Raw genomic sequence first — 24,906 nt, 5'->3', positions numbered from 1 at the left:
CATTTCCTCAAACGTCCAGTCTGTTGAAAGAAACACACCAAATGGTATCTTTATACATTGTGATAAGCCATGGGGGGGGCAGATAGTTAGTTATATACAGTCAGATACATTCAGTCTTGATTGGATTTTAGCTGTACGCGGTAGGTGAAGAACTAAACAAGCAGAATTTGAATCACAGCTGTAGATCAGAGTCATCATGTCAGTACAAATATTGCAAAACCATTCACATTTAAGGCACTACACTACTGCTACTACTAACTGTGCATAAATCGACATCCTGAACAGTAACGACAACTCCTGAGCTCACAAACACTGACTCTCTCCAGCTCCTCCTTTGACCTCGTGGGCTTTGCCATGTATGATGTGCATTATTTATACAGGGCACAATGTGACTCAGGATACAGCTGTCTGTTGTGCTCACCATGTCTTTGTCTTTCAGGTCTAATGTCAACTACATTCCTCCGCCCCAAGAGGTAAGACTTCTTTTTCTTTCACATGAGTAGATCACACTCACCTATAGGCGTTGCTGTGCTTTTGATTGTAGTTACAACACTGCCACCTCCGAGGAGCCATTATTCTGAAAACAGAGCAAAAAAAATAAAAAATCAAACACTAATATTTTTTCATTTTGTGTGTCCCCCCCTCAGCCGCAGGACTTCAAACACACACAATCATTCATGCTCTGAGAAGCTGGCCTTCCCATGAGGATAAATCACCCTTTGCGATAAGGTGCCAACACTGGACTCTGATTTATTTTTTCTCTCTCCGGACTCGGAGTGAGCTCTCGATCTTCCAATACGTACTAATTTCAATCGTTCTTCAAGCAAATTTTTTCGCAAGGCCTCCTGCTCTCGTGCTTTGCTGTGTAGTTTTTTTTTTTTTTGCTTCTTTCACTCAAGTCTTCATGGGATTCAGTACAGTTTCATGGTACTCTGCTCCCCCCTGGTGGTGAGATGTTGAACTCCAGGGCTAGTAGATTTTTCTACCACCTTTTGTTTCTCTCCTCTGCAGGCCGATTGTTTTTAATTTTTTTACCCTACTTTTTTTTTTTTTCTTTTACCAAAGACTGACGTTTAATTTGCTTTAAAAATTAAATCACGACAGGGGAAATCTTCTTAAAGCCATAGGGAAAGAATATCAGTTGTTCTCAATCGACTAAATGCAGTTTACCTCAGTCAGTATTTTGTCTTCTGTAACACTGGGGCCACTGAAGATCCTCACGATCTTAGTAACAAACAGGAAGCCAATTGTACCAAGAGACCAACCCCCATTCCATCCTAATGTGCCTGCATGGTCTTTTTTATAAATATATATACTGTATACCTTGTGCCTTTTTAATTTGTCTGTCATATTTATCTATGGATCACAGGTTTTTTGTAAAGAACTTGCCTTACTTTTTTCTGTCTTTATATTTTTGTGCCACTGTTTATCGATGTTTATCAAACGGAGTGTCTGTTTTTAGACTGTGTGAATGAGTTGTTCAGAGTTTTATTTGAATGGAGTATCAGTAATAAAAGGTTTTTCTATTCAAAGCCACACTTCGTCTGTTTATTGTGTTCAGATTTACACAGAAGTGGAACGGATGGATTTATAGACCACCACATATAGTAGACTTTACCTCAATACACTGTGATCGATTACTTTGGAGACTCAGATTATCAAAACTGAATCAACAAAATATAAACACATCATTAACACTGGTCTACACCCATTTTGGTGTCAAAGTTTTTTGAGCTGATTTTAGACATTTGCAATGTGCTGAATCCAAACATTACACTGGTTTTGCTCAATGAGGTCAAAATTTTGATTTGTCGCCACATGCACTTTTTGTTTTTACATTTTTGTGTACATGTACATAGCTTTGTTTCATACAAAACTCTTTTTCTTTTTCCTGAAATCAACAAATTCTGAAACCTGTACAAGTTGATACTATAAATACTTGAAGGTGAATTAAACTTAGAAAGTTCACCTCCTGGTTTATGAACAACACATTAGAGTCATGTGATTCTATCAAGGTGAACATGTGAGTGAACGCCACCAGATGGTGTGATCATAATTTTAGTTTGTGATAGTTTTCTCTGCTTCAGTATTGTTATATATTTAGTGCTCTTTGCCTCAATACATACATTGAAAACAAATGGCTTCAGCCAGAAATAAGCCTGATGTCTTCTGCTACATCTGTGGCGAGTACACTCTAGTTCCAAACAGATACCTGGTCACTAACTTTGTAAAACATGCTTTTCATGCTTATTTTGGCATGAAGCTCATCGCTAATGTCAAAAAATATAATCAATATAATCAATTTATTTGCAAAATCGACTTTTTAAAAATCAAGTTGGCATAAAAACCTGACCTGATGCAGAAAAGCAGATGTCATTTTTGGATTCAGCTTTGCAAAAATGGCCTAAATCAGTTTAAAAAAATCCAAAACACCTTCAAAAGAGATATGTTTTTGTAACCCAGTGTAATGATGATAGTCGCTGCAGCTAAAGTAGTAGAAAGTTTAGTATTTCCAGCTAATGTATACTTCTATACGGCTACAGATTCACAGTAAGGGTTCAAAAATATAACCAACAGTAACTGATTACTTGTGATAATTAGTATTGCCAATTAATGACATTTATTTCCTCTGTTAGATTGGATTAGATATAAAATTCCAGAACATCTAGATCTCCTCAGACGTCTCCTCTCATTACAGACGCAATTATATTATTTTTTAATTAAAAAAAATGTGCTCAAACCAACTCATTCTAGACATAATTAGCGATTAATTGCTGCAGATCTGAGGTTTTCATCTACAGCAACACTAAAGCATCAACATTATATTATGTATGAATATATTTATGTGCTTTTTATTTTGATGGCACACATTTAAATGCATTTCTTGCCACTTCTAAGAGACAAACATGAAATATTTCTATCACCTCTGCGTTTACAGCACAAGCACTGACCACAGTTTGTAATCAAGGTTCCCTCTTACAGAATATGTGAATCTAACCGAGTGTTGGTTGTTTTCGTGGCCCACTGACACTGAATGCATCTTCTCATCACACTTACTGTATGTTCCTGCTCAGTATTCCCACAGAGGGAAACGCTGGAGTGCAGCAGCTCAGCAAACAGGACTATACATTAATCTTTCAAGTGCAGTTCCTCCTAGCAGGCATGCAGCATCACACACAGGTTACACAGATCTTCTCTAACAGTCCCCTTTGCTAATAAAACAGGCAGTAACATCAGGATTTTGTTGCACATTCAAAGTGTTCCTACATGTGTTTTCTTCTGGATGCAGCTGGAGAATCGTTCAAGACAAGATCTCGGTACGTGTTTCTGTTTTAAAGCTCGGCTGCACAATCGCTAAAAAATTTAGGCATCAGGTCAGATGGAAACTTAGCCTTTCTGATGCTATTTTGGGTTTCAAATATTCATCCTGGAAGAAGCTTAAATGCATCTCTGACCTTGTCATAATATAGCACTCTCAAGACCAATTCAGAGTGACAGCCAATTTCCATCTAGGTCAAGCAACATTTGGCTCGCTGTAATTTATCATCAGCGAGTTTCAGATCTCCACATTTAAATTATATAAGTCCGCACAGCTGACCATATGCTCTGAGACTGCTGTTAAACACAGGGCTGCTCAGGCTTTTATTCTCCTGATACATGAATCAATCATTTAGGCTGTAAAATATCTAAAATTAGACAAAAATGCTTCGTATGACTAAGAGCAAAAACCCATTAGATCAGTTTTGCTTGTAAATTACAAACTTTTGCTGAATTATTTTAACTGTTGCAGCTCTAAATGAACCAACAAAGCTGTACAAGGAAGCTTTAATATTGGATTAAATTAGTTTTAAGACTAAAAAAACCCTCAGAATTTTATATTTACACAACGTTAGACTGAGCTCTTAGTCAGCATTTCTACCTTCACAGCGTTCTCTATTTTTGGCACTCACCTTAGAATAAATTGTCCCAATTTTCAAAAGCTCCAAGCTGAGGATGAGTCACAACACTTGTTTTTTTATTTTTTATTCAGGATTATTTATATACTTGACGAGTTAGATGACAAAATACAGACGAGCAACAAATTAAAGGAAAACCTTCTGCAGTGAGGGGGACAATGTTAGATGAGGGAACATCTTCTGGAAAAATGATGTTCGTCCCTCCGTTAGAGTTCCAGAGACGTGGAGAATCAGTGCCAGGGAGGATTGAAGTTGTTCCAGTTGTACATGGAGGCCCAACGCCTTACCGAGACACGTTTTCCTTTAATTTGTCTGTTTCTGCTGTATTTCTAAAAGCAAAACGACGAGGCAGCAGATCTGAAGTCGTTTACTCGTTGTATGTTGACAGATGATCTCAGTACAGTGGAGAAACCAGAAGCAGCTGAATTGACAACCAATGCGTCGTTATTCAATCCACTATGTTTTTTTAATTAAATACAACACATTTGTGACATGTAGGAGATGTACAACATGGACGTCCTTCACTTGGGTCCGTCGTCAAGCTTCGGGTCTGGAAAACAAAACGAGAGGATTGTTCCTGACAGTCGTTGGGGAGCGTTTGAAATGAGACATACTGCAGCTGTACGACACGCCACGACATCAGAGACAGACACTACAGCAGCTAGCTAGCGGTAGCTTCCTTCATCACGAGCTCAAACACAAGTCATCTTTCTTTGATAAGTGTCACCAGCGGTGCTATTTATAGAGGCACAGACAAAGACCCAAATCACGGCGCGTCTCTTCAGCGGCGGAATAAATATTTATGGAGGGGGAACTATTAAACTCTGCCAAAGCAGGAAATAAATAAATCATGTCGAGTCATGAAAAAAATAGTCGTTGCATTATAAGCACGTCTAATTGTCATTCCAGCGCTGCAACTGATGAAAAAAATCTACGACTGTTTGAATACAAACTGTCATGTTTAAGGTATCTGTGTGATTTAGTTTGGCCTGATAATAAAATACAGTCTGGGTCACTTTGTCCTGCAAGAGTTCTTCTGCACATCAGTGAGCTTTAACCTCCACTGAGTTCACAAATAACTGACCATTATTTCATTTCTGTGCTTAAAAAATGCATTTACTAGTCCTATAGTTATCATTTGTCTTGAGTCATATCTAATAAATACAATATATGCTGTACATTTGACAATTTAAACTGCTACACACAACATTTATGAGTTGTCTTAATTAGAAACTACGAGGAACAACAAAACACAACAACGCTCAGCACAATGACCTGTGAATTTGAAGTCGGGGAACTTGACGAGGTCTCCTCCTCCGTATAGCCTCTGCAGTTTGGTTACTTCTTCAGACAGGTTCTTCTGGTAAGCGGGACCTGCATCCACAATGCCACCAGAAGCCCTGAGAGAGCCAAGGCATCAAATCATGTTCAAAAGTCATGAGCGTGACAGCGATGGGTGCAGGAGATGTCAAATGAGTGGCTGAGTGACATGCAGGACGGATTGCTTTGACAGACGCTGCAATTTAAGTCACGATTTCCGTGAGATTGGTCGTTTTTTTAAATTTCGTTTGAACTGAAAAATAATATAAAAACGATGATGTGACTTTGGCTGTGGTCCAACCAAGCACATCGATTAATCCACTACGCCTCATTTAGGATCGTATGTTGTGACACATTCAGCTTTTGATAATATTGCAATTAGCTCTAATATTAGTAAAGGGGACTGATATTAGTTTGCATGCTAGAAGCCAGAAAGTAGCTTCTTTTTCAAGGACATTTCAGGTTAATATTTTACGAGCTGCATGCCTACTAGGTGAACTTTTTTTCATGCGGTTAAGTGACAGGAGCTGTGTGTTATCTACTGACTTGCTCTTGGTGTTGTAGTCACGGATCTTGTCCAGGAACAGTTTCTGGATGGGGTCGAGCTCCTTGGCCTTGTTGAAGAGGACAGCGGACATGCCGATGTTCCTGCGCACGGTCAGGCTCACGGCGGAGCGCAGCAGAGAGGACAGCTGGAATAACCGGTGAAGTGCCATCTGAGGGAGAACAAAGACAATAAGGTGACTCATCTGGAGCACATGTATAGGATATGAGCAGCCTGATATTAAATATAATGTGGAACGAGGTGCTCCTTATATGACTTATTACATTTTCTGTTTAACATAAGGGAATCGCTATTTGTTGATCCTGCATCTCTAAAACAGAACAGACGTCATGAAACAACCAAGTAAGACTCTATTGGGAATAATATGAGGCAGATTGGGGCAATAAAACATAAAAAGTCAGTAATGAGATACTCAGCAGTGTCATGAAGTTGATGCTGTTTATGGAATCTTGTCTTACTCTTCCTACAACCCATTTTCCTCTTTCTGATACCATCTGTGGCATCGTGTCATTTGAAAACAGCTGCATTATATCAATCAAGTGCCATGCCATTCAGCGTAGGCAATCATTTCTCTCCATCTAATCCGATCTTTTGCTTTCTGAATTGTGACTGTTGCTCGTTCCATTTGTAGCCATGATGTCAGTCCGTCCATCATCTTCATTCTGTGTCTGCCTCGTCCTCTCTTCCCATTAATCTTTCCATTTGTGACAATATATTCCAGGGTCTCTTTCCAATGTTGTGTCCAAAAAATGTTGCTTGTCGTTTCCTAATTTTGTTCAATATACCTTGTGTTTAGTAATTACATTATAAGGTGACCTTTTGCAATCGCTAGTCAAGGGAGTGTGTGTGTGTGTGTGTGTGCTGGTCACACTATCTGATCTGTCTTTTAAGTCAGTGGTCCAGAATTTGTCACCAGCTCAAAGCTTTTACTGCACAACTGGCTGAATTAAACCCTTCACTGATCACTACAATAGAAATAAGATTCTTTACTTTATCTCTACGTCAGAAAACAAGAATATTTACATGCTGCATTGTTATATTTTGATCTTGCGATAAAGGCTACATGCACTAATATCTTAATAAATTGAAAGTTGAAGCAGTCACTCACTAATCTTCCTACAAGGACGCGCTGCTGACCAGGTGCAGCCAATCAACATTAGCGCTAGCTAGCTAGCTTTAGCAACAGTTAGTTGGTTTGAGCTGCTTTTGACAGCAGCTAGCTGACACTAAGTTAACCACGACTTAAACAACTTCATGAAACGTTAACTTACATGCACTATTTAAAAAAATAGTACTTAATACAATCTAGGCTTTCTAGGTTACTGATGGTGAGCTAACTGTTAGCTTCATTCACCCAACAAACCGACTGCTAATGCTAAGATGCTAACATAGCGTTAGCAGACGCCACAAAGCTCTCAAACTTTATCCTTCGTATGTCATTTGTGGCGCAGCGACGTCGTAACTCCATGCCTACTGATTGAATCTGCATTTATTACAATGTAAAGCAATGACAACAAGGCGAAGTTAACGGTTTGATAGCATTTCTTCATGAACGCTGTACTCACCTTGGGTTTGACACTCAGCGCACAGAATCCAAATGTGGAGGACCGCGGTGGATTGTGGGTAAGCGGTGATGACAAGGAAGTGTTGTGACCTCACGGAGCAGGAGATGAACCCAAACCCACTAAAGCAGGAAAATGTCTGTCAACTGACGAATACTTTTTTATTTTTTTGTTGTTGTTTGTCATTTTCTGACAAACCTGTTTGTTGTTATCTGCATCACTGGAGCGCATCTATTATTTACTTTGTCATTTTTATTTTTTAAAGACACTGAAGTGCACAGAGTTTCTCCAGAATTTTTATTCACCTCAGTTCAGTTTAGGATTTGTATTATGACAGCATTTGCAAAATAAATAAATAAATAAAAAATCTATAAAATTAGCATTAAAGATGCAGCAATTTCTTACTTTATTACAATTTAGTGAGCCAAAGTGCTTTCTAGTACAAAAATAAATAACAAATATTCAAGTTAAAACCCCACAGTGTTATTTATGGTTTGAGTTTCCAATAAATATCAAGGCCCTACATTGTTATTAATTATGGAGATTGCCCTGCTGTTTTAGAGAGAGGACTAAAGTCAGACTAAGAAAAACAAGACACAAAGTTGGCAACGTGCAATAGATATAATCATTGAAATTCCCCAAGAAGGGCCAGGATTTACTGTGGATGCTATAACTGAAAAAGCCCTTTTGTTGTGAGGCATAAATAGATGAAGATGATCTCGGAGCAGAAGAACACAGTTAACATATCGGCAAATCGTTTAAGTGTCACCATAGCCAGCGGTTTTCAGTTCATCCCGCTCTCCTAAGATGCTGGTGTAGTTTCAGTTCAGCAAAACACTTTAACCTTTCGCTGGGTTCATCAGTGTCAGGAAGCTCTGACGTGTCCTTGAATCGCTGTCAGCTCCGCTCTGCTGTTCATCGTCTGACCTCTGACCTCCTCGGCAAAGAAAAATGAAATGCCCCCTTCAAGGTTTTCCCAATATATTTAAAAGCACACATACACATGAGTTATTAGAATACATTTTAGATTGAAAGAAAAACCCCCACAGAGACTTTATATTTGTATGTACATTCAAAACTTTATTATGGAATACAGTGTAGAAAGCGTTTTCCCAGTCAATGCAAATGGCCTGCACAATATTACACAGTGGAAAACAAAACCAATATATAACCCACAGAAATAAGATAGAAAGAAAATCCTGCTTCCTCTTCTACTCTACTGCCCTCTGTTGGGCTTCTAATGAGCACCCTCTGGAAAACCACTGCAGCCTCCGTATGTACATTTCGCTCACCATTTCCTCGCCATTAGATGTGTGAACAGAGTGAGAGGTCACGCTGTATTTCTTTCAGTATAGTGTCGGGATGGTGACGGATCTTAAACATGAGCTGACTGGATGAGGATGAATGGGGGGGAGGAGGAGGAGGGGAGGGGGGGGGATTCTCGCCAGACGACGCTGACTAATATCTGATCCCTGCTTGCCTCAACTTGCTATCAGCTCGTGATGGTGGAACGCCCGTCATCTGTACGAGGACTCGGGCGCTCTTGCCTCCGAGGAGTCAAAGTGTGCAGTGACGGCAGGGAGGTGAGCGGCACGCCTGAAGGAAAAGGAAGGAGGGAGGGGAAGGGAGGTGCAGAGGGAAGTGAAAATCCATTATATATACAGACTGCCTGCCTGGCTGGCTATCCATCCGGAACTGCAAGTCATTTCCTCTCTACCTCACCCTCCTTCCTCCTCCTCCTCCACTCTGCACTCCACCTGTCTATCTGCAGAAAATGATTACAAACCCCCCCCGAAAAAAAAAAAAAAGAGAGAGACAGCGTTGGCTTACAACTGGACGAAACACCAGACCGAAAATGACACAAACACGTACACGCAGAGATAATCCTAACCCCCTTTCCCCACGTTTTCCTTCCCAGCCGTCACCCCCACAGCATGCCCTTTTCAAAGAACACAGTCACATGGGTTGAACGAGAAAGCAAAAAAAAAAAAATTAATGGGAGTGATTTCTGAGAGCCCCTACACGTAAGGATTTCCAACACAATATATTTCAGTGAATGAGAATAATATACAAACAAGAGATGAAGCCCGGCGCCCCTCCTGTAGCTTCAGGAAAGTTGGCAGGTTAAAAATAAAAACACTTAAAATTCCAAAAATCACAGATCTCTTTTTAAATGTGTATTTTTACATGATATCAAAGCAGAGCTCGTTGATCTAGATTTATATATATTTTTCATCATTGTTTGAAGTCACGTGATCACGAGAAGATACTAAATGTACAATCTTGCTAGAATGACAATCTATATGTGAGAAAGGATCTCAAGAGAGAGCAGCGTCAAGATCTTGGGTTCTTTTTTTTTCTTTTTTTTTTTTCTGTTTTTCCGAATCCCGTTGTCATTGTTGTCATGCACTACATAGGAACAGCTAAGACTTCAGCATTACTTCAGTAACATTACACGTAATTTAAAAAAAGGACTTTACATCAGTTGACTTTTTTTTTTTTTTCTCCGTTTTCATTCTTTTTTGAAAAACAAAACTGGAAACGATAAGAGAAAAACTGTAAAATAAAAACAGCTCATTCAGAATACATAATTACTACCGTCGTCGTCGTCGTCGTCGTCAACATATTCATTATCATCAGCATCTCCAGTTATCCTTAAGAGCTTTGTGTGACTTAACACAGCCCAGCTGTCGTAAGAATGCGCAAAGAAAAGAGGATGGAGGGAGGGATGGAGGGGGGAGGAGGAGGAGGGGAGGGGGGGAGGAGGCTCACTTGTACTCCAGTGTAGACTGTAGGGAGAGTGCAGTAGTGGTGCAGTAGATGGGGAAACACTGGGCCTCATTTATAATAAACCCCGTTGGCTGACTTACGCATATATTTCATTCTATAATCATTACAAAGAATAGGATCCAAACAAATGAATACATGTTGAAGAATGATTTGAAGTGATTCTGCACGCAACCGCTTTTTATAAATGAGGACCAGGTCAGCACGCGCCTGTAACCCGACTGATCAGTGGTCAGATTTGCCTACACAAGTCCACACCTAAAACCGTCCCAAGCCAAAAAAAAACAAACAAAAAAACAAAACCCAACTATACACTGGCCCTGAATCAGTGTGGCGAGGACACGCTTCTTTCCCCAGAGAGCGGGTTTGTTTCGATGCCCTGGGCGGGGCCTTTTTATATTTCCCCCCCCCATACATCAGCAGGCCCAGACGGAGCAACATATAAAAACTCCTTTCTTTAATTAAAAGGCGTCTTGCTCCAATAAAGTGAACAAACTTGGTGCAAACTGGCTCGGCCGCGGTGTACGCCCAGGCTGAAATGAAAGAAACCCCGGCTACAGTCGCTCCGTATGCTCGTAACTGACTATTTCAGTCACTCCATGATCTATGCCACACTGCCTTTTGGAGACGTGGGACCGGTCGAGGGGGGAGGATGGGGGAGAGGGAAGGTGCGTGATGTGTGGGAGGAGATGTTTTCATGTGTGTATGTGTGCATGTGTGTGTGTGTGTGTGTACATGTGACATTCTCCTCAGTTCTGCATCTGCTCAAAGAACTTGTAGGTTGGGTTCTCATAACCGTTCTGCTGCATCTTAGACAGGTGGCGCTCCTCAGGGGTGACGGCAGCATCCACCTGGAGAGGAGCCAGAGAGAGAGAGAGAGAGGGGGGAGGTTACACACAGCCATACCAATGTAAAGGCAATCTACATTTTAAGACCTTCTTAATGCTGCTGGGAAGTGATTTTTTAAAGAGTAATTTACAAAAATAAAGCAACGAGGCTGCCGAGGCTACAATATTTTTTAATCAAACAACTAATGGAAGTTCTGAAACGTAGATAATTAGAAGAAGGAAAGCAGGAAATTAATTGGTAACGGGTATTAATCTAATTGAATTCACTAAACACACAATTAAAAACGTTTTTTTTGTTGAGTGTAGCATCCCTGTGTTCACTTTAACAACACATACACCTCGGAGAACAGCTTGAAGTCACACGAGCATGCACAGCATCATCCTCACACACCAGACTGACTGCTGTATACAACAGCTTGTACACAACACACACACGCACACACACACACACAAATAAACAGACAGGTCAGCTGTTTCCCACCTCGATCACTCCGTGGTGGATGGAGGTGTACTGCTTCTTCCTCAGCATCACCAAGGTGATGACGATCACGGTTGCTATGACGACGCCTCCAACCATCAGGCCAATGATGGCGCCCTTGTTGGAGCCGACATCCTCTGCGAAGAAGACCTGTGGGAGTTGAAGGGCAGATAGCGGTCAGGTGATCTGTCAGCCACAGGGCAGGAATCACAACAACAACAATCTTTACACGTTTATCTTGTTCCTCCTGTTGAAGCGACGCACGGCTCTGAATCCAATGAGCTCCACTAGCTGCTACTCTGACGTGATGAGTAGAATATTGGTGTCATTTGAGGTTAGAGCCCATTTACATTAAATCATTCTGCAGTGCATGCTGTGTGTAATTACATTTCCTAAAATGTTCCCGTTCTTCTCATTTTTATCAATTCAGAGTCTAATTTAGCTTGAAAATAACTGCTGTGCTTCTAGGGAACAGAGACATGACACATTAAGTACACACGGAGATGACAAAGTTTATAAGGGGTCTTGTTTTTAAAGGATAATTTCCTGGTGGAAATAATTTCTGCCATGTGATTTACAGAGAGCGGAGTACGATATAGAGGAGCACCGATGCAGAATGACTCAGCTCAAGCACAACACATTTCGTGATTTTAAACAATAAAGCCAAATGAAAGGCTCTCTGTTACAGATTAGGGAGCTCGGTGGAGCCCATTTTTCATATATTACAGCAATAAATAGATGCAAATGTCTTCTGAAGGGAGGAAAACAACTCCTGATATCTCCAACTATGCTGACACCAGCAGGGATAACGGGACAGAAACCTTGTCTACTCCCACAAAATGCACCACTAAACTGCAGATCATCTAACAGAAATGCATCTTGACATCTCAGCACCGCTGCTCGTGTCAAACGCTGCCGTGAGTGGGGACTTAATTTCAGTCTTCTCTCGAATAATCCTGCAGAATGCTGATTGGGGTTACGGTGAATATCAAATTAAGGAGTCATGTTAAGGAGGCAGCCTGACACACTGACTGCTCATTGTGAATGCAAGAAATGTGATATGTAATAAAATGTAGGGATTATGGGATTAAAGCCTTTAGGTGAGAGGAATAAGGTACGTGGATTTGGATTTGGTTGAGGATGGATTGAGGTTTTTTTGTGCTGGAATTACAATACCGGATGAGATTAATGACTGAACGCAGAACTGGGCTCTGAGAACAATGTCATGTTTGGTCCGATAACTTTTGGTGGAGCAGTAACATACTGACTGATATGAGCAGTGAAAAAACTTTACTGTGATCAGAGGGCAGTGGATTTTAGAGAATAGCACACACAAGTGTGACGCACACATTATCGCGGTTGTCTCCATGGGCACCTGTCTCCATGGTGACAACCTTGGGAGTTTACCAGGAGGACAAAGTGGAGACATGGATGTGTGTGTGTGCTTCTGGTGAAGAGAGGGCAGAGTGCAAGCTTGCATGTGTCAGTAAAATGCATCTTTATGCATGCATGTGTGTGCACGTGTCTGTGTGAGTGTGTGTGTGTCCTCTCCCAATGCTTATTAAGCAGCCTGCATGTTTATTCAGATCAGTGAATTTCAAATGAGTCTGCATATCTGCACTGCTTCACACTGAGCTTCTTTTGGTGTTAGTATGTGTTTGTTTACCAGCTTCTGGTGGTGAACTTCATATTCGGTGCTCTGTCTGTCCTCCGTCTCCATCCGCAGCTCAGGAATAGCTTCACCTTCTTTGGCGAGGGAAAGAAAAACACAATCTATTATGGATGGTGACACTCAGCCACTTTCACTCTCTCACAGACACACTCGCTGAAGTAAAACTCACTGACTAAAGCGCAGCGGACAGCTGAGTGTTGGATGTAGCAGCAGTATGAATTGAATATAGCACATATAGGACAGCATATGCAGTATGCATAGACCCGCAGCTGCATTGCAAATCTCTTAACAGCCGCACCTGCACCTTAATGGAGGTCAAGTGGAGCTAGCTGTGTGCAAAAGAAAAATGGCTGAGGGAGGGAGAGAGAGCGGAAAAATACTGTTCTGGCTTTACCTCAAGTATCTACTTCAAAACAATGTATGATATATTTTAGGAAAAGACCTTACCTAACCTAAACAAATCTGTTTGTTTTTTTTATAGTCTGGAAGCTGCTTAAACAAAGTTATCATTGTTAAAGGTCACATGCAAAACCAGCCATGAGATAAAGCTGTTTATGATGGGATAGACACATCAGCTGGATGGGCCTCAAGGGTTCAAGGCAATAAAAGTAAAAAAAAACTGATATTATTCATCGGTTCCCGGCATAGACAGGGGACTGCAGATACTCATAGCGCTTTCTAATACAGTGCCCTTTCGTGAGTGAGTGTTTTTAACTTGTGACTAGATTTTATTAATGGCTAAAAAATAACATACTAGTGCTGCATCAGTTAAAAGACATTTTTTGGTTCAATGTTAGGCTTCTTACTTTATTTTAAGACATCATAGCAGCTTTGTATTTTGAAGGCTGTGCATTACACAGCGTTTTAACTGAGCCAGGAGCTCATTTAGGGAGCGATTAGTGATGCTCTGAATGACTCAGAAGGTCAGATTTTTTTAATGAATAGTTTTAGATGCGATTATAGATCTTTAGCACTTTTCAGCGGTGAATCACATCTCCAATGGATATTTTTACTAAACTGCAGTGTACTCCGAATGCAGTGCCAATGCTGTTAGCGGCTTTTGTAATGTCTGTATTGTCTATATTGTTCGGATGAGTTGAATTGGTGGCAAATGAGTTTCTCTGTTGGGGATTAATAAAGCTGTCTTATCTAATATTCTCTAATCAGCCAAAGTCATTTGTAATTATAAAAGTTATGGGAAAGGCAACTGATCAATAAAGCATAATGAATGAAAACTGAACTCTTATTAAAGCCATTAGTAACAAAAACCATTTACGAAGGCAGACGCTTTAGAAAGTGGTACCAATACTAGTTCTCTACAATCCGTCAAGGCCATGAAGAAAACAGCGAGTGCTGCACTGGGTGAGAACACGAGTGTTAGTAGAATAAAAGAAAGAAAATCCAGAATCAGGCGATTATCGAGAATAGGGCCAAGGGTGAGCAAAATGGAAAACAAATGATGGTCCCATTTCTTTTTAATGGCAGTCCAAAAAATACTCAGGTGCTCTGATTTTAAAAATATATATATTTTTTTTATTAATACAAGGAAAACCAAGACTCAGAGTAAAACAGAGTGCACTGAATATTTTTTGGACCAAAGCTTCCATTAATAAGGAATAGGTCTTTACTGACAGAGTAGAAATTACAATTCAATCAGCTGTTTGCAACCATAATGCACCAGTGACTCATACATGGCCACCAAAGTGATGCAACAATGCTGCTAATGTTGCCACCAGAGGGTACATTCTTACATCAAGACCCATCTTTACACATTACTGAGCAAACACTGACAAGGGGCTTTGAAGAACGTGTGAACACTTTCAGAGTTAGTGGCTTGCAGCCGTGGTCGCATGTGGAAAAAGTCTACAGTATAGTATCTGCAGCCCTTAAACCACAAACAGCAGCTTCTTTAAAAAGACATTTAAATACTTGACAACATATTCCAACTTTTTGAACAACACCAACCTGGTCGTGTGGGGATGCCTCTGTCAAGGCTGGGGCGAGAGTCCACTGGCTCAACTAGAAGGAGAAAGAGAGAAATTTTATTTTCTAATAATTTTGTAGCACAAACAATGTGCAAACGCAAAAAAAACCAAAAGCTTAGGAATGTTTTTCATGCTAAAATATCAAAAGCAGTTTCCATATTGTTGTCATTCTGATCAGTTAAATCGTAGCTGCTGCTCTCAGTACCCTGGTTCTCAGTGTTGGCCTGGTTGAAGCTCTCGGGGTGGATGAAGCCGACTCCCCCCAGGGCCAGCGTGTCCTCCTGAGGCAAAAGGTCAGTCTGGCCGTCTCCCAGCTCCTGGTCGGGCATCAGGGCGTCGTTGCCATAGCTCACCCTCACGTCTGTCTGCAGGTTGGCCAGCTGCTGGGCCATCTCCGCCTGCTCCCTCTGCAGGAGCTCTGGATGGACATCACAGGGAAAGGAAAGAGAGCAGTCAGAGAGGAATTTGTCAAACTCTGTCCTCTTGCTTCAACACGAAATGCTCTTGGTGCTGATAATAGTGCTGATCACAAAAAAAAAACTGATGTATTTTCTAATTACGGTTTATAACCAGAACGGCCAAGTTTTTCGGCCGACTTGTTAACATATTCTTTAAATATTATTCCCCACGCAACCTTCCTACACAAATGTTTCTATCTCAGAAGGGACAGACCGCCTCCAAGAAATGTGGTTTAGCACAGTTTTTTTTTCATAGACCTGATGCCCAGCAAAGACTGAATGATGTTTTTTTTTCTTCTGTGTATGTTTGCATGTATTTGCCGGGCAGTACAAACTGTGACAGTCTTCGAGACAGAGACACAGATGGCTGCATGACGCACACAACTCCAATAAACCCACAAACCCACAGAAATGCTGGAATGAGAGGGGAGGGCAGGGGAGAGGAGGGGATTTATCTTCCCAGCAAACAGTTTCATTTGACTCCGAACAGAAGAATTAGGCCAAATGGCTCCAATGCCCTTATCAGCAAAAAAAATTGCATTTTAGGGGGGGTTGGAATTTAGAGCATTCAATCTCTCTGTTACATGTAACGCAATCAGGACAGTGTGTTTTCGCCCGTATCTCTCTCATACACGGGCCAGCAGTCTCGGAGTAACCGTAAAAGACATTAAAATTCATAGTTACAAGATGTGGTTTATGCCATTCTGAGTGATTTTTATTTTCTTGTCTCTCTGCTTATTTACTGTTGTCTCAGCTATAAAAGCCTTCCCAGTTTTCTCAGCTTCGCCTCTATTGTTATATCATGTTTGCCTGGATCCTATTAAGGCTCTGATGTTTTTGCCTTTACTTTCTACAGTGAACTGAATTCAAATTTTGTGCTCACTTGAAGTCACCAATAGCAGCAGATGCATGGAAAGCTTCAATGCAAAAAAACAACTTGAGAACTCACCAACTTGGTCCTGGATATCATCAGCCACGCCAGGCACTTTGTAGAGAAGTCCCAAAGACTGGTTCATACGCTCCTCGATGACACGCAGGTGGGTCAGCACCTATTATACCAAAAAAAACATCTTAAGTAAAACAATCTGAAAGAGCAGTACACAAACAACTGAATTCTAGCATAAAGAGCAGAATTAGCGGCACTTTTTTTGCATGGGAGATGAAAAGTGTGAGATGGATTGTGTGTCCGATGCTACCTGAGGTCTAATCTGGGCTGCCTTCTTAGGATCCACCATGCGTACGTGTTCAAAGTGTTTAAGGGTGTGTTGCCTGTCCTTCTGCTCGGCGCGCACGTACTTCTTCAACAAGCTGAAGACGTGACGGGGCTGCGGGAGGCAGGGGGGGAGAGAGCAAGACAGATGGTTAAGAGCAGAGGAAGGATGGCGTGAAATAGCATTTATAAATTCATTTACAGTCAGGATCAGAAGAGAGACTTCTCTGTTTGCAACCAAAACCAAACAGTAGACATAATTTGATCAAACATTCACTTTCTCTAATTTTCTGCAGCAAATCTCAATACAAAGGGGATTTATGTGTGAAAGTTCTGCGTGCGTACAAGTTTAGCCTTTAAATCATCTCAGTTTGGTTTGTCCCCTGCAATCCAATACGCTGACCTTATTTTGAAAGCATAAACACGATACAAAGGGCTCTTTTTGTTACATGCGGATGCACAGTGGTAACAAACCACAGAGGGAAAGGACTAACAAAACAGAACACATGCAGGGGAATTATTCATGCAGCAGGTCAGATAAAAGGGACACGTAAAATACATCACTTCAAAAGGAAACGGAGCAAGAAGCGTCAGGATGAATAATAAACTCGACACAAAGAAGGGGAGAGATGTTAACAGTAACTTCAGCGAGGATATAAAAAACAGAAGTGTTCATTCCAGATATGATCATTAAATGCTGCCAATCTTCTGCATCAGTTCCACAGAACGAGGAAGCTGCTGAGCTGTATGTGTAGCGTACCCTGGGTGGGTCCTGCTGCAGTGCAGTCAGGTAGCTCTCCAAAGCCAGACGGCGGCGGTCGTTGAGCAGAGCCTCCACCCGGGCCATGTGGGTCTCCACCAGCTGCTGGCGCTCGCTGGCTGCTTCCTGCTCCAGCGCTTCTACCTTCTCCTGGAAACGCTGCGTGCACACAACATTGCAATGTTTTCAGCAGTGGAGGGAAAAAAAATGAATAAATAAACAAAACACGAGGTGCTGTTGTATATGCCCAGGATGTAAACGGCCTTACCTGGATGACAACCTTCTTGTCAGCACGTGGAAGGTTCTTGGCTTCCCTCTCAGCCTCTTCCCACTCCCTCATCACCTGAAGACAAGCGTGTGAAGGAAAAAGCGTTCATTAGAGCTGTCAATCTGCTTCATCCATCCACCCTGTTTCCACACAAGGTTGACTTTACACTTGAGTGAGATATCTCATTGCTTTTCGCAGCTGTCTCCGTTTCACACAGCTATGAAAAAACAACATCTAGGCTAAATGTCAGAATGTCAATACGAGGGAGTTTCTGCTGTTACGGCTAAAGTGCAGTTTGATATAGAGAGTGGTCGTCAAAAAGAAAAAAAAAATCGGCCGTTTTGGTTCTCTTTTGATCGGTTTCATCCCCTCCTGACAGATAATTGTGCATCCACCCTCGTTTTCACCCTCCTCTGACTCACTGGGTGGATTCTTTAATTCCAATGACATAACGGCATCTGTAAGGGGGAAGCCAACCGTGCAAAATCAGACGACGCTGCGCCTGTAGCTATTCGTTCTAAACAAACCGAGCTAAGGAGAGTGGTGCAAAACTCTTGCAATCAAAAAAAAAGAAAAAGAAGAGTCATTGTAGGCGCCCCACAAGGTTGTTAGCATTCTTGTCTGGGGCTTTGAAAACTGTGACACTGCTGCAGACCATCTGGCTCTCCGCCGAAGACCGAAGCGGTTGATTAAAGAATACAATTAAAGTCGAAATGGCTCAGTCGGCTCACCCGGGAGGGATTAACAAACACACCTATTCGTTTTACTTTTACTCACCTCTTGTGCTTCTATTTTCTATTCATAGGAATACCTTTGTCCTCTCTCTGCTAAAAAGAAAATCCTCCTTTCTGTTCTTCCTGCACAGTCACCATTACTTCCTAATATGCATGTGGTCTGCTGATCAGCTCAGTCTATTCGTTTGAAAGAAAATCAACAACTTTTTTTTTTTTCCATCATTACCTGGGACATTCTCTCGCGGTGCTTAGCCTCCAGACTCTCTTTAGCTTTCTGGAAGTGGGCGTGTTCGTTTTCGTCAGCAGGCGTCTCCAGGTAGTGGTCCACAGCATCGGGGGAGCTGGGAGTGGCTGTGGGTACTGTATCAAAGTAGAAGGCACGAGAGGAGAAGAAAGGGAGGTGAAAAGATGTTCTCGTTACTGCACACTTATTTGGTTGATGTGGGACCAACCGTGTTGCCTCAGCACACGCAAACACAAAGTCGAAAATGGGTTAATAGGTTTAGTACGAGCTCCAGAGAGAAAGAAAGCAAGATAGTAGCTGTAGCTGGAAGCCAGCACCTTCCAAAAGCAAACAAGTGAAAGCCTCAGATGACCCACGGTGCTTTGTAGAAGAGAGACAAAACCCCTCTCTCATTTATGTAACTTTATTCAGAGCGTGATAGAGCTCTGCTGCCAAACTACTGACAGTGGAATCTATCCTGTGGGCTCAGAAGCACAAAATAAATGTGGTCCAGAAAGAAACAAATTGGATCAGTTATTGTGTGAAACCTGGATTTAATCAGTGGCAAGTTGATAATCTTTCAAAAACGCGCCAGCACGAGCGCTACGTGAGCCAATCTGTGTCTGTGTGCATGCATGAAGGTCGCACGTCATGTGAAATTGGTTCCGTCTGATGAGAGCGCATGACTGCACAAGACACAAAAGCAACAGAGAGATGTTATTCACCCTGACCTGAGCAGAGCGTTGTTGTTTTACAATCTTGTTAAGGGCCAGTTCACCTGAATACAAAAAGCTTTTTCTGCCCTACCTTTAATGAGAAGCTGCTGTTGGACTTTTAAACGTTCTGAGCATCACATATCAAGTTAAGTTGCATTTAATTGGAGGAAACAGGAAAGAAATCTGTTCATGTTTTGGTAATTTGTGCCAACTGACCCTTTAACCCTTGTCCATTGTGTTAACATAGTAATCCAGTATTTCCTTGTTTAGATTATCGTCTATCAATAAAGTTAAGCATTCACGATGGTAGTGGTTTTAGACTGTGAAGTTTTCAATAATTATACTTCCTTCCTTAGAAATTCCTTATTTGCTCCCATGCATACCATACTACCTGTAAATTATTGTATATGAGGGTTTTTCTGTAAGTGCTGTGCATGCTGTGCTCAGCTTTCGATAAAAACAAAGGTGTAAATTACAGTTTTGCTGCACTGTTGATAATGATGGTAGCTCATAATCATAACTGTCTAAAATATCAATTTATTTCCCATTAAAGACTAAACCGTTGACTGCTAATTGTGCAGGAGAAAGTAAAAGGAGTGATTTGAGGCACATCCTTGGTTTTTGATGGCAAACTGCTCCCGTTGTTGACAGAAATATGAAGTGCATCGCTACCTAAGTGCTCTCCCAAGTACGACCTTTTAGAAGAGCAAGAGCTTCCATTAACTGGGCAAATACTGAATCAATATAATATTAGACCAAAACAAACACAGAAAAGTGGCATTTGCTGTATGAAAATAACATGGATTATTACTGTAATTATCATATGCTTTATATTTATGAAAAACTTAACGAAATGTCAGCCGTACTGAGCCTGAATGCGAATGATCATTAATTAAGCACACACGGAAGTACAGAGTGTGTGCTGGTGAGGTGAAAGATACTGCAGCACTTTCTCACCTCTGCTGTGCTCAGCAGAGCAGAAACCAAACCAAAACACACATGAATGTGCACTCACACATGCGCACACACACACACACACAGGATAAAATTAGATCAAAATTTTGGGAGATGGAAAAAGCACGACTCCATTTCGCTGCTGGCCATTCGCGCGCACACACACACCGAGCAAGGTCACCGAACCTTACACATCCAAAATCAACGTCGGAGGCAAACACCTAAACCAGCCTCCGCTCCCTGTCTATCACTCACAACTCGCCTCTGTGCAGGAGGTCACACACTCACCTGGGAATGAGGAAAAACTCCAGGGGAAAACTAATTTGACTGAGATTTTAAATCCAATCAGTCCAGTTTGTGACTGAATGATCACATCTACCGCAACACGCAGAGGCAAGAAGTATTCTTAGATTTTTTTTCCAGGTTTCTAGTTTCCATTATGAGGAACTCTGACATTTTAACAAGGTGGAAAAATCATTGGGCAATCACCCTCATTTTCAGTGATACCACTGATAATCAATCATCACAGTGTAATGCGGAAGGCAGGTATGTTCTGAGAGCGTGTAATGTTGTATTGATGAGTTTTTCCTTACTGCTACCTGGGGAATGTTTCACATTTTCAACACTGCAGCAGGGTAATTTGACATCTGATTTCAGAGAATTGAATAAATCAGCTGCAACATATTTCCTCAGTGATGAGGACGGAGTAATGTAAGCAACCCTGCAACATGACAGGGACATAAGGGATAATGTGCAGTGACGTGTGGATTATTGCAAAAATTGTTTCTGGCTGAAAGATTTTCCACCTCATATTCATGCTAAAGTAATATATGTATTCATGATGGCTTTGAAAAAGCTGTAATCATGGAAATTACAGTGGTTATCCTACATGCTCTGTAGGGCAACAACAGTGCAGCAGTAGTAATGTAAAGAATGTCCCCTGAAGCAAATTGTCCATGAAAATGAGCCTTTTATTTCTAACCAGTTATTGGAGCACTTACTTATTTCAGTGCTGACTTTTAATAGATAAAAAAAAACCGTAATGAGTTTGGCATGCGGGTTTACCAAACCTAAGAGTCTCCTCGCTAGAAACTCAGAAGTGCCATTTGTCTTTTTCATCCTAACTGTTAAAAACCCACAACAGCTCTCAAAACAAAAGTAAGCCCAGTGGGACTCAAAGTTAAATGTACTGGAAAATGTAAATCCTTTACAGCTCAGGTAAACACATAGCATCAGGGCTGCACGATTAATTGAATGTTAATCATGATTTTGGCTTCCCGCAATTAAATTAAAGATGATCGACAGCGGTATTGATGTTTAAAATGCTTTGCTCATCGGAAACAGCCCATGTGGATTAAAAAGATTTGTTTTCTTCTTGGGTTAATCTGACATTAGAAGGTGTTATTTCACTCTGTTCAGGGTGATTTTTGGTCTGCAATAGAGTATTTTGTCCCTAAAATCAATCAATAACCATGTATGATAACTGTGATCTCAATATTGTTCAAAATAATCGTGATTATTATTTAGGCCATGATCACGTGGCCCCACACATGGTGACAGACTAGTAGGATTAAAGCTACTGACTGGTTTGTGTTTTAAAGGATGGGAAAGGTACATATTTATTTGCATGACTGACACACACACACAGACTGTGAGGAAAAAGTAAATGTTGGCGAGGAATGGAGCTGACAGAGAGGCAACACCCTGAAGAGAAACACACCAAGCAAGAAACTTTTGGACAGGTGTTAATATTCAGCAGCTAGCCAACTGTTTGGATAGACGGCGAGTAAACGTGAGGGTTAGAGACAAACCAGAGATGGAAACAACAGGCAGGTAAAACCAGTAAGCTGCTGGTCGACGTTAGCTGCTGTCGGACTTACTGACGCTGCTGCAGACAGACAGGCAGTACTCCTCTGACTCAAAGTTATTCCTGTTGCCTCCGCAGCCACCGTAGATAAACTGAGCACAGCGGCCCTCCTGACGATCAAAGTACCAGCGGGGCAGCATGGCCCGGCATGGACCAGTCTCTGCATTGGCCCAGCACACATCTTGGAGGACAATACACACACGTACACATACACACACTTGTCACATTTCGCATTGCCACAAACTCGCTACAGCTCACCATACACCCTGTGTGTCATCTCTACGTCGAGGTCTTGGTGAAGATCTCACATGAGCTCAACTATAAAAATCTGCTGCTTAAACTCAAGGACATAAAACAAAATTAAAATACTTGGTGTTACGTAACGTGGAAAAAAGTCGGCATTATTAATGCTGCTTGGAATCGAATTTAAGACCAATTTAACACAAAATGAAGAAGCAGTGCCGGTACAACCAATTCTGATTCTAATGGAACGTGGCTAATGAAAGCTGTGAAATGATAAATGAGCACAATAAGAAAAATGACAGCAGGAAATTAATGGGCGAGGAACACCAAGTTCAACTGTGTTTAGCAAAGCATAAAAAATGGGGGGAAAAACATGTTTTGCATGTTGTACTCCTCAGATTGCTCCACATTAATCTAAATGCAAAGAGACCAAGTCATCTGATGACTGTATTGAAGAAGTAAAGAATCCCTCAAGTTAACCTAATAATGGAAACAAAAACATAAAGGACAAGACTAAATATATACACATCGTGGAGAGTAAGACGCTGACCTGTACACAAACACCCATTTAAAAAAAACGTTCCTCACCTCTGACAACTTCTTCAACAGACTCGGTGGTGGTGGTGGTGGTTGTCGTCATGGCAACATTGGTGGTGGGCTCGTCGGCGTCGTCGTTGTCATCGAGTGTATCGATGATGTCGTCGTCTCCCTCTTCCTCCTCCTCCTCCTCTTCCTCCTCCACCACCTCTTCGTCCTCCTCTCCATCTCCGTCCTGATCGTTGTCCAGCACGTCCTCTTCCTCCTCCTCCTCCTCGTCATCTTCCTCGGCCACTTCCTCCTCCTCGTCCTCCTCTACCACAGATGGCTTGGTTTCCTCTTGCTGCTCCACTGGCTCCGGCTCCCGCACCATACTGGGAGATAAGGAGGGATGGATGGAAAAAGAGAAAGAAGGAGGGAGGGTAGGAAATAGAGAATGGAGGTGAGAGGGGAGTGAGGAGACATATGGAGGCAGCAAGAGCAGTGAAGGAAGGAAAGGGGACAGAAAGAGGGATGAGGAAACAGGGAAGACAAGGTGGATGAAGGTGAAGGCAGAAGGGACAGAGACTTTAAATTATAACCAACCTTCAAGTTGCTTTTCAAGGAGAGAAATTTTGTCCACATGACAGTGTTAAAAATGAAAGTGGCAGTATCTATGATCATCTGAGCGCTGATGTATGACTCTACTGCAGCCTTGCCCTCATTTATCTGTTTGTGTGTGTACCTGTTGTCGGAGTAGTCAGTCTCTGCTCCACCCCACCAGACATCAGAATCATCAGCATCCTGCTCTGTGCTATCAGCATCACGCTCCGCCTCAGCGGGACAGCACACAAACTCCACTCCTCGGAAACGGTCGATGCCGCACGGCAACAGCATCCCGTAGTCGTGCAGATTCATGGTGCGGTCTCCGCAGGACTACGGAGATACGGAAGGGAAAATAGATCAGTACATATTCATGCTAGTCATTAAAGTGGTGGATGTGCGCGGGTGTGGACTCACCTCCTTGGCTACAGTGTGCCAGTGCAGGTGGCTCTCACACTGGTCCATGCGCTCCTGGTGCAGGAACTTGCACTTGTCAGGAACGAGCAGGGCATCACTCACAAATTCTCCCACTGCAGCAAAAACAATATCCATATTTATAATTCATACATAACTTCAGCTCAGCTTTCAGACTAAGTCAAGACACATCTCAACCAACACAGAGAACTCTCAAAAAGCACAAGTTTCTGTAATAACTCCTTCAGTAACCAGATTAAAATAGTGATCTTTTCCATGTTTCTCCTGCTTGCAATTCTTGAAAAGGGACACTACTTCCCACAAAAGTTAACCCTCATATATAGACGTATGGTGGCCTTACCTAGGCAGCGGTAGGGCACCACAATGTGCATGTGGTTGCGACACTGCTTGCGCCCCTTCTTGCACCAGTTCTGGATGCTGATTGCCTGGTTGGCATCCACCACGTTGGTAATCTGGAGCTCTGGGTACACCTGTGCACACAGTATTACATGTTATATTGGCGTCATAGCACTGCAAAGTCACTTATCATCCAGTTGAACCTTTATAACAGCAGCTCAAAAGTGGGAAGCACATAATCAGAACTCGTGGATTCACCCACTTTGTGTCCTACACACACTCTCGTTGGTACCTAAATATTTCTGACTAATTTTACTTCCTGCTCTGTCCAGTGCTCTCGCCCATGCAGCACTCTTCCTCTTTATGCTCGATCATATCCCCATGTATCATCTACACTTCTGATAAGCTAG

The 24,906-nt window shown here is 41.8% G+C and overlaps 3 protein-coding genes across 4 annotated transcripts in view; 1 reads left to right on the top strand and 2 right to left on the bottom strand.

Moving 5' to 3' along the window:
• Nucleotides 1-1,536, top strand: part of jam2a (junctional adhesion molecule 2a) — a 25,431-nt gene extending 23,895 nt beyond the window's left edge. Inside the window, 2 exon segments of the mRNA XM_008281893.1 lie at nucleotides 440-473; nucleotides 648-1,536. Of these exon segments, the coding sequence (XP_008280115.1) occupies nucleotides 440-473; nucleotides 648-686 (73 nt within the window). The 3' untranslated portion in view covers nucleotides 687-1,536.
• A 2,771-nt stretch (nucleotides 1,537-4,307) lies between these two features.
• On the bottom strand, nucleotides 4,308-7,502 carry atp5pf (ATP synthase peripheral stalk subunit F6). Its single transcript, XM_008281892.1, has 4 exons — nucleotides 7,407-7,502; nucleotides 5,823-5,992; nucleotides 5,232-5,356; nucleotides 4,308-4,506 (listed from the first exon to the last, which is right to left on the bottom strand). Exons 2-4 carry the CDS (start codon nucleotides 5,990-5,992, stop codon nucleotides 4,478-4,480), a joined length of 324 nt encoding a protein of 107 aa, XP_008280114.1. The 5' UTR covers nucleotides 7,407-7,502; the 3' UTR covers nucleotides 4,308-4,477.
• A 2,439-nt stretch (nucleotides 7,503-9,941) lies between these two features.
• Nucleotides 9,942-24,906, bottom strand: part of appa (amyloid beta (A4) precursor protein a) — a 34,376-nt gene continuing 19,411 nt past the window's right edge. Inside the window, exons 3-17 of one of the 2 annotated variants that reach the window (XM_008281890.1) lie at nucleotides 24,501-24,630; nucleotides 24,143-24,255; nucleotides 23,868-24,058; nucleotides 23,195-23,517; nucleotides 22,377-22,544; nucleotides 18,830-18,963; nucleotides 17,870-17,944; nucleotides 17,602-17,760; nucleotides 16,828-16,956; nucleotides 16,581-16,680; nucleotides 15,379-15,591; nucleotides 15,154-15,207; nucleotides 13,183-13,262; nucleotides 11,520-11,666; nucleotides 9,942-11,041 (exon numbers count right to left, since the gene is read on the bottom strand). In XM_008281890.1, coding sequence (XP_008280112.1) covers nucleotides 10,940-11,041; nucleotides 11,520-11,666; nucleotides 13,183-13,262; nucleotides 15,154-15,207; nucleotides 15,379-15,591; nucleotides 16,581-16,680; nucleotides 16,828-16,956; nucleotides 17,602-17,760; nucleotides 17,870-17,944; nucleotides 18,830-18,963; nucleotides 22,377-22,544; nucleotides 23,195-23,517; nucleotides 23,868-24,058; nucleotides 24,143-24,255; nucleotides 24,501-24,630 — 2,118 coding nt within the window. In that variant the 3' untranslated portion in view covers nucleotides 9,942-10,939. The remainder of the gene's footprint in view (nucleotides 11,042-11,519; nucleotides 11,667-13,182; nucleotides 13,263-15,153; nucleotides 15,208-15,378; nucleotides 15,592-16,580; nucleotides 16,681-16,827; nucleotides 16,957-17,601; nucleotides 17,761-17,869; nucleotides 17,945-18,829; nucleotides 18,964-22,376; nucleotides 22,545-23,194; nucleotides 23,518-23,867; nucleotides 24,059-24,142; nucleotides 24,256-24,500; nucleotides 24,631-24,906) is intronic. The other variant, XM_008281891.1, reaches the window with a different exon arrangement.

This window comes from Stegastes partitus, unplaced genomic scaffold, assembly GCF_000690725.1.
Source record: "Stegastes partitus isolate 25-593 unplaced genomic scaffold, Stegastes_partitus-1.0.2 Scaffold250, whole genome shotgun sequence".
Lineage (NCBI taxonomy): Eukaryota > Metazoa > Chordata > Actinopteri > Pomacentridae > Stegastes > Stegastes partitus.
Note: the sequence above shows the minus strand (reverse complement) of the source record. Positions and strands in the feature narration are given on the sequence as shown.

Bases quoted from the DNA above. Each gene is read 5' to 3' on its own strand.
- atp5pf (XM_008281892.1), bottom strand. From the start codon at position 5,992: ATGGCACTTCACCGGTTATTCCAGCTGTCCTCTCTGCTGCGCTCCGCC. The intron at 5,357-5,822 runs GTCAGTAGATAA...TGGCTCTCTCAG, and splicing joins GACTACAACACCAAGAGCAA to GGCTTCTGGTGGCATTGTGG. The intron at 4,507-5,231 runs GTCATTGTGCTG...TTTGTTTTCCAG, and splicing joins CCCCGACTTCAAATTCACAG to ACCCGAAGCTTGACGACGGA.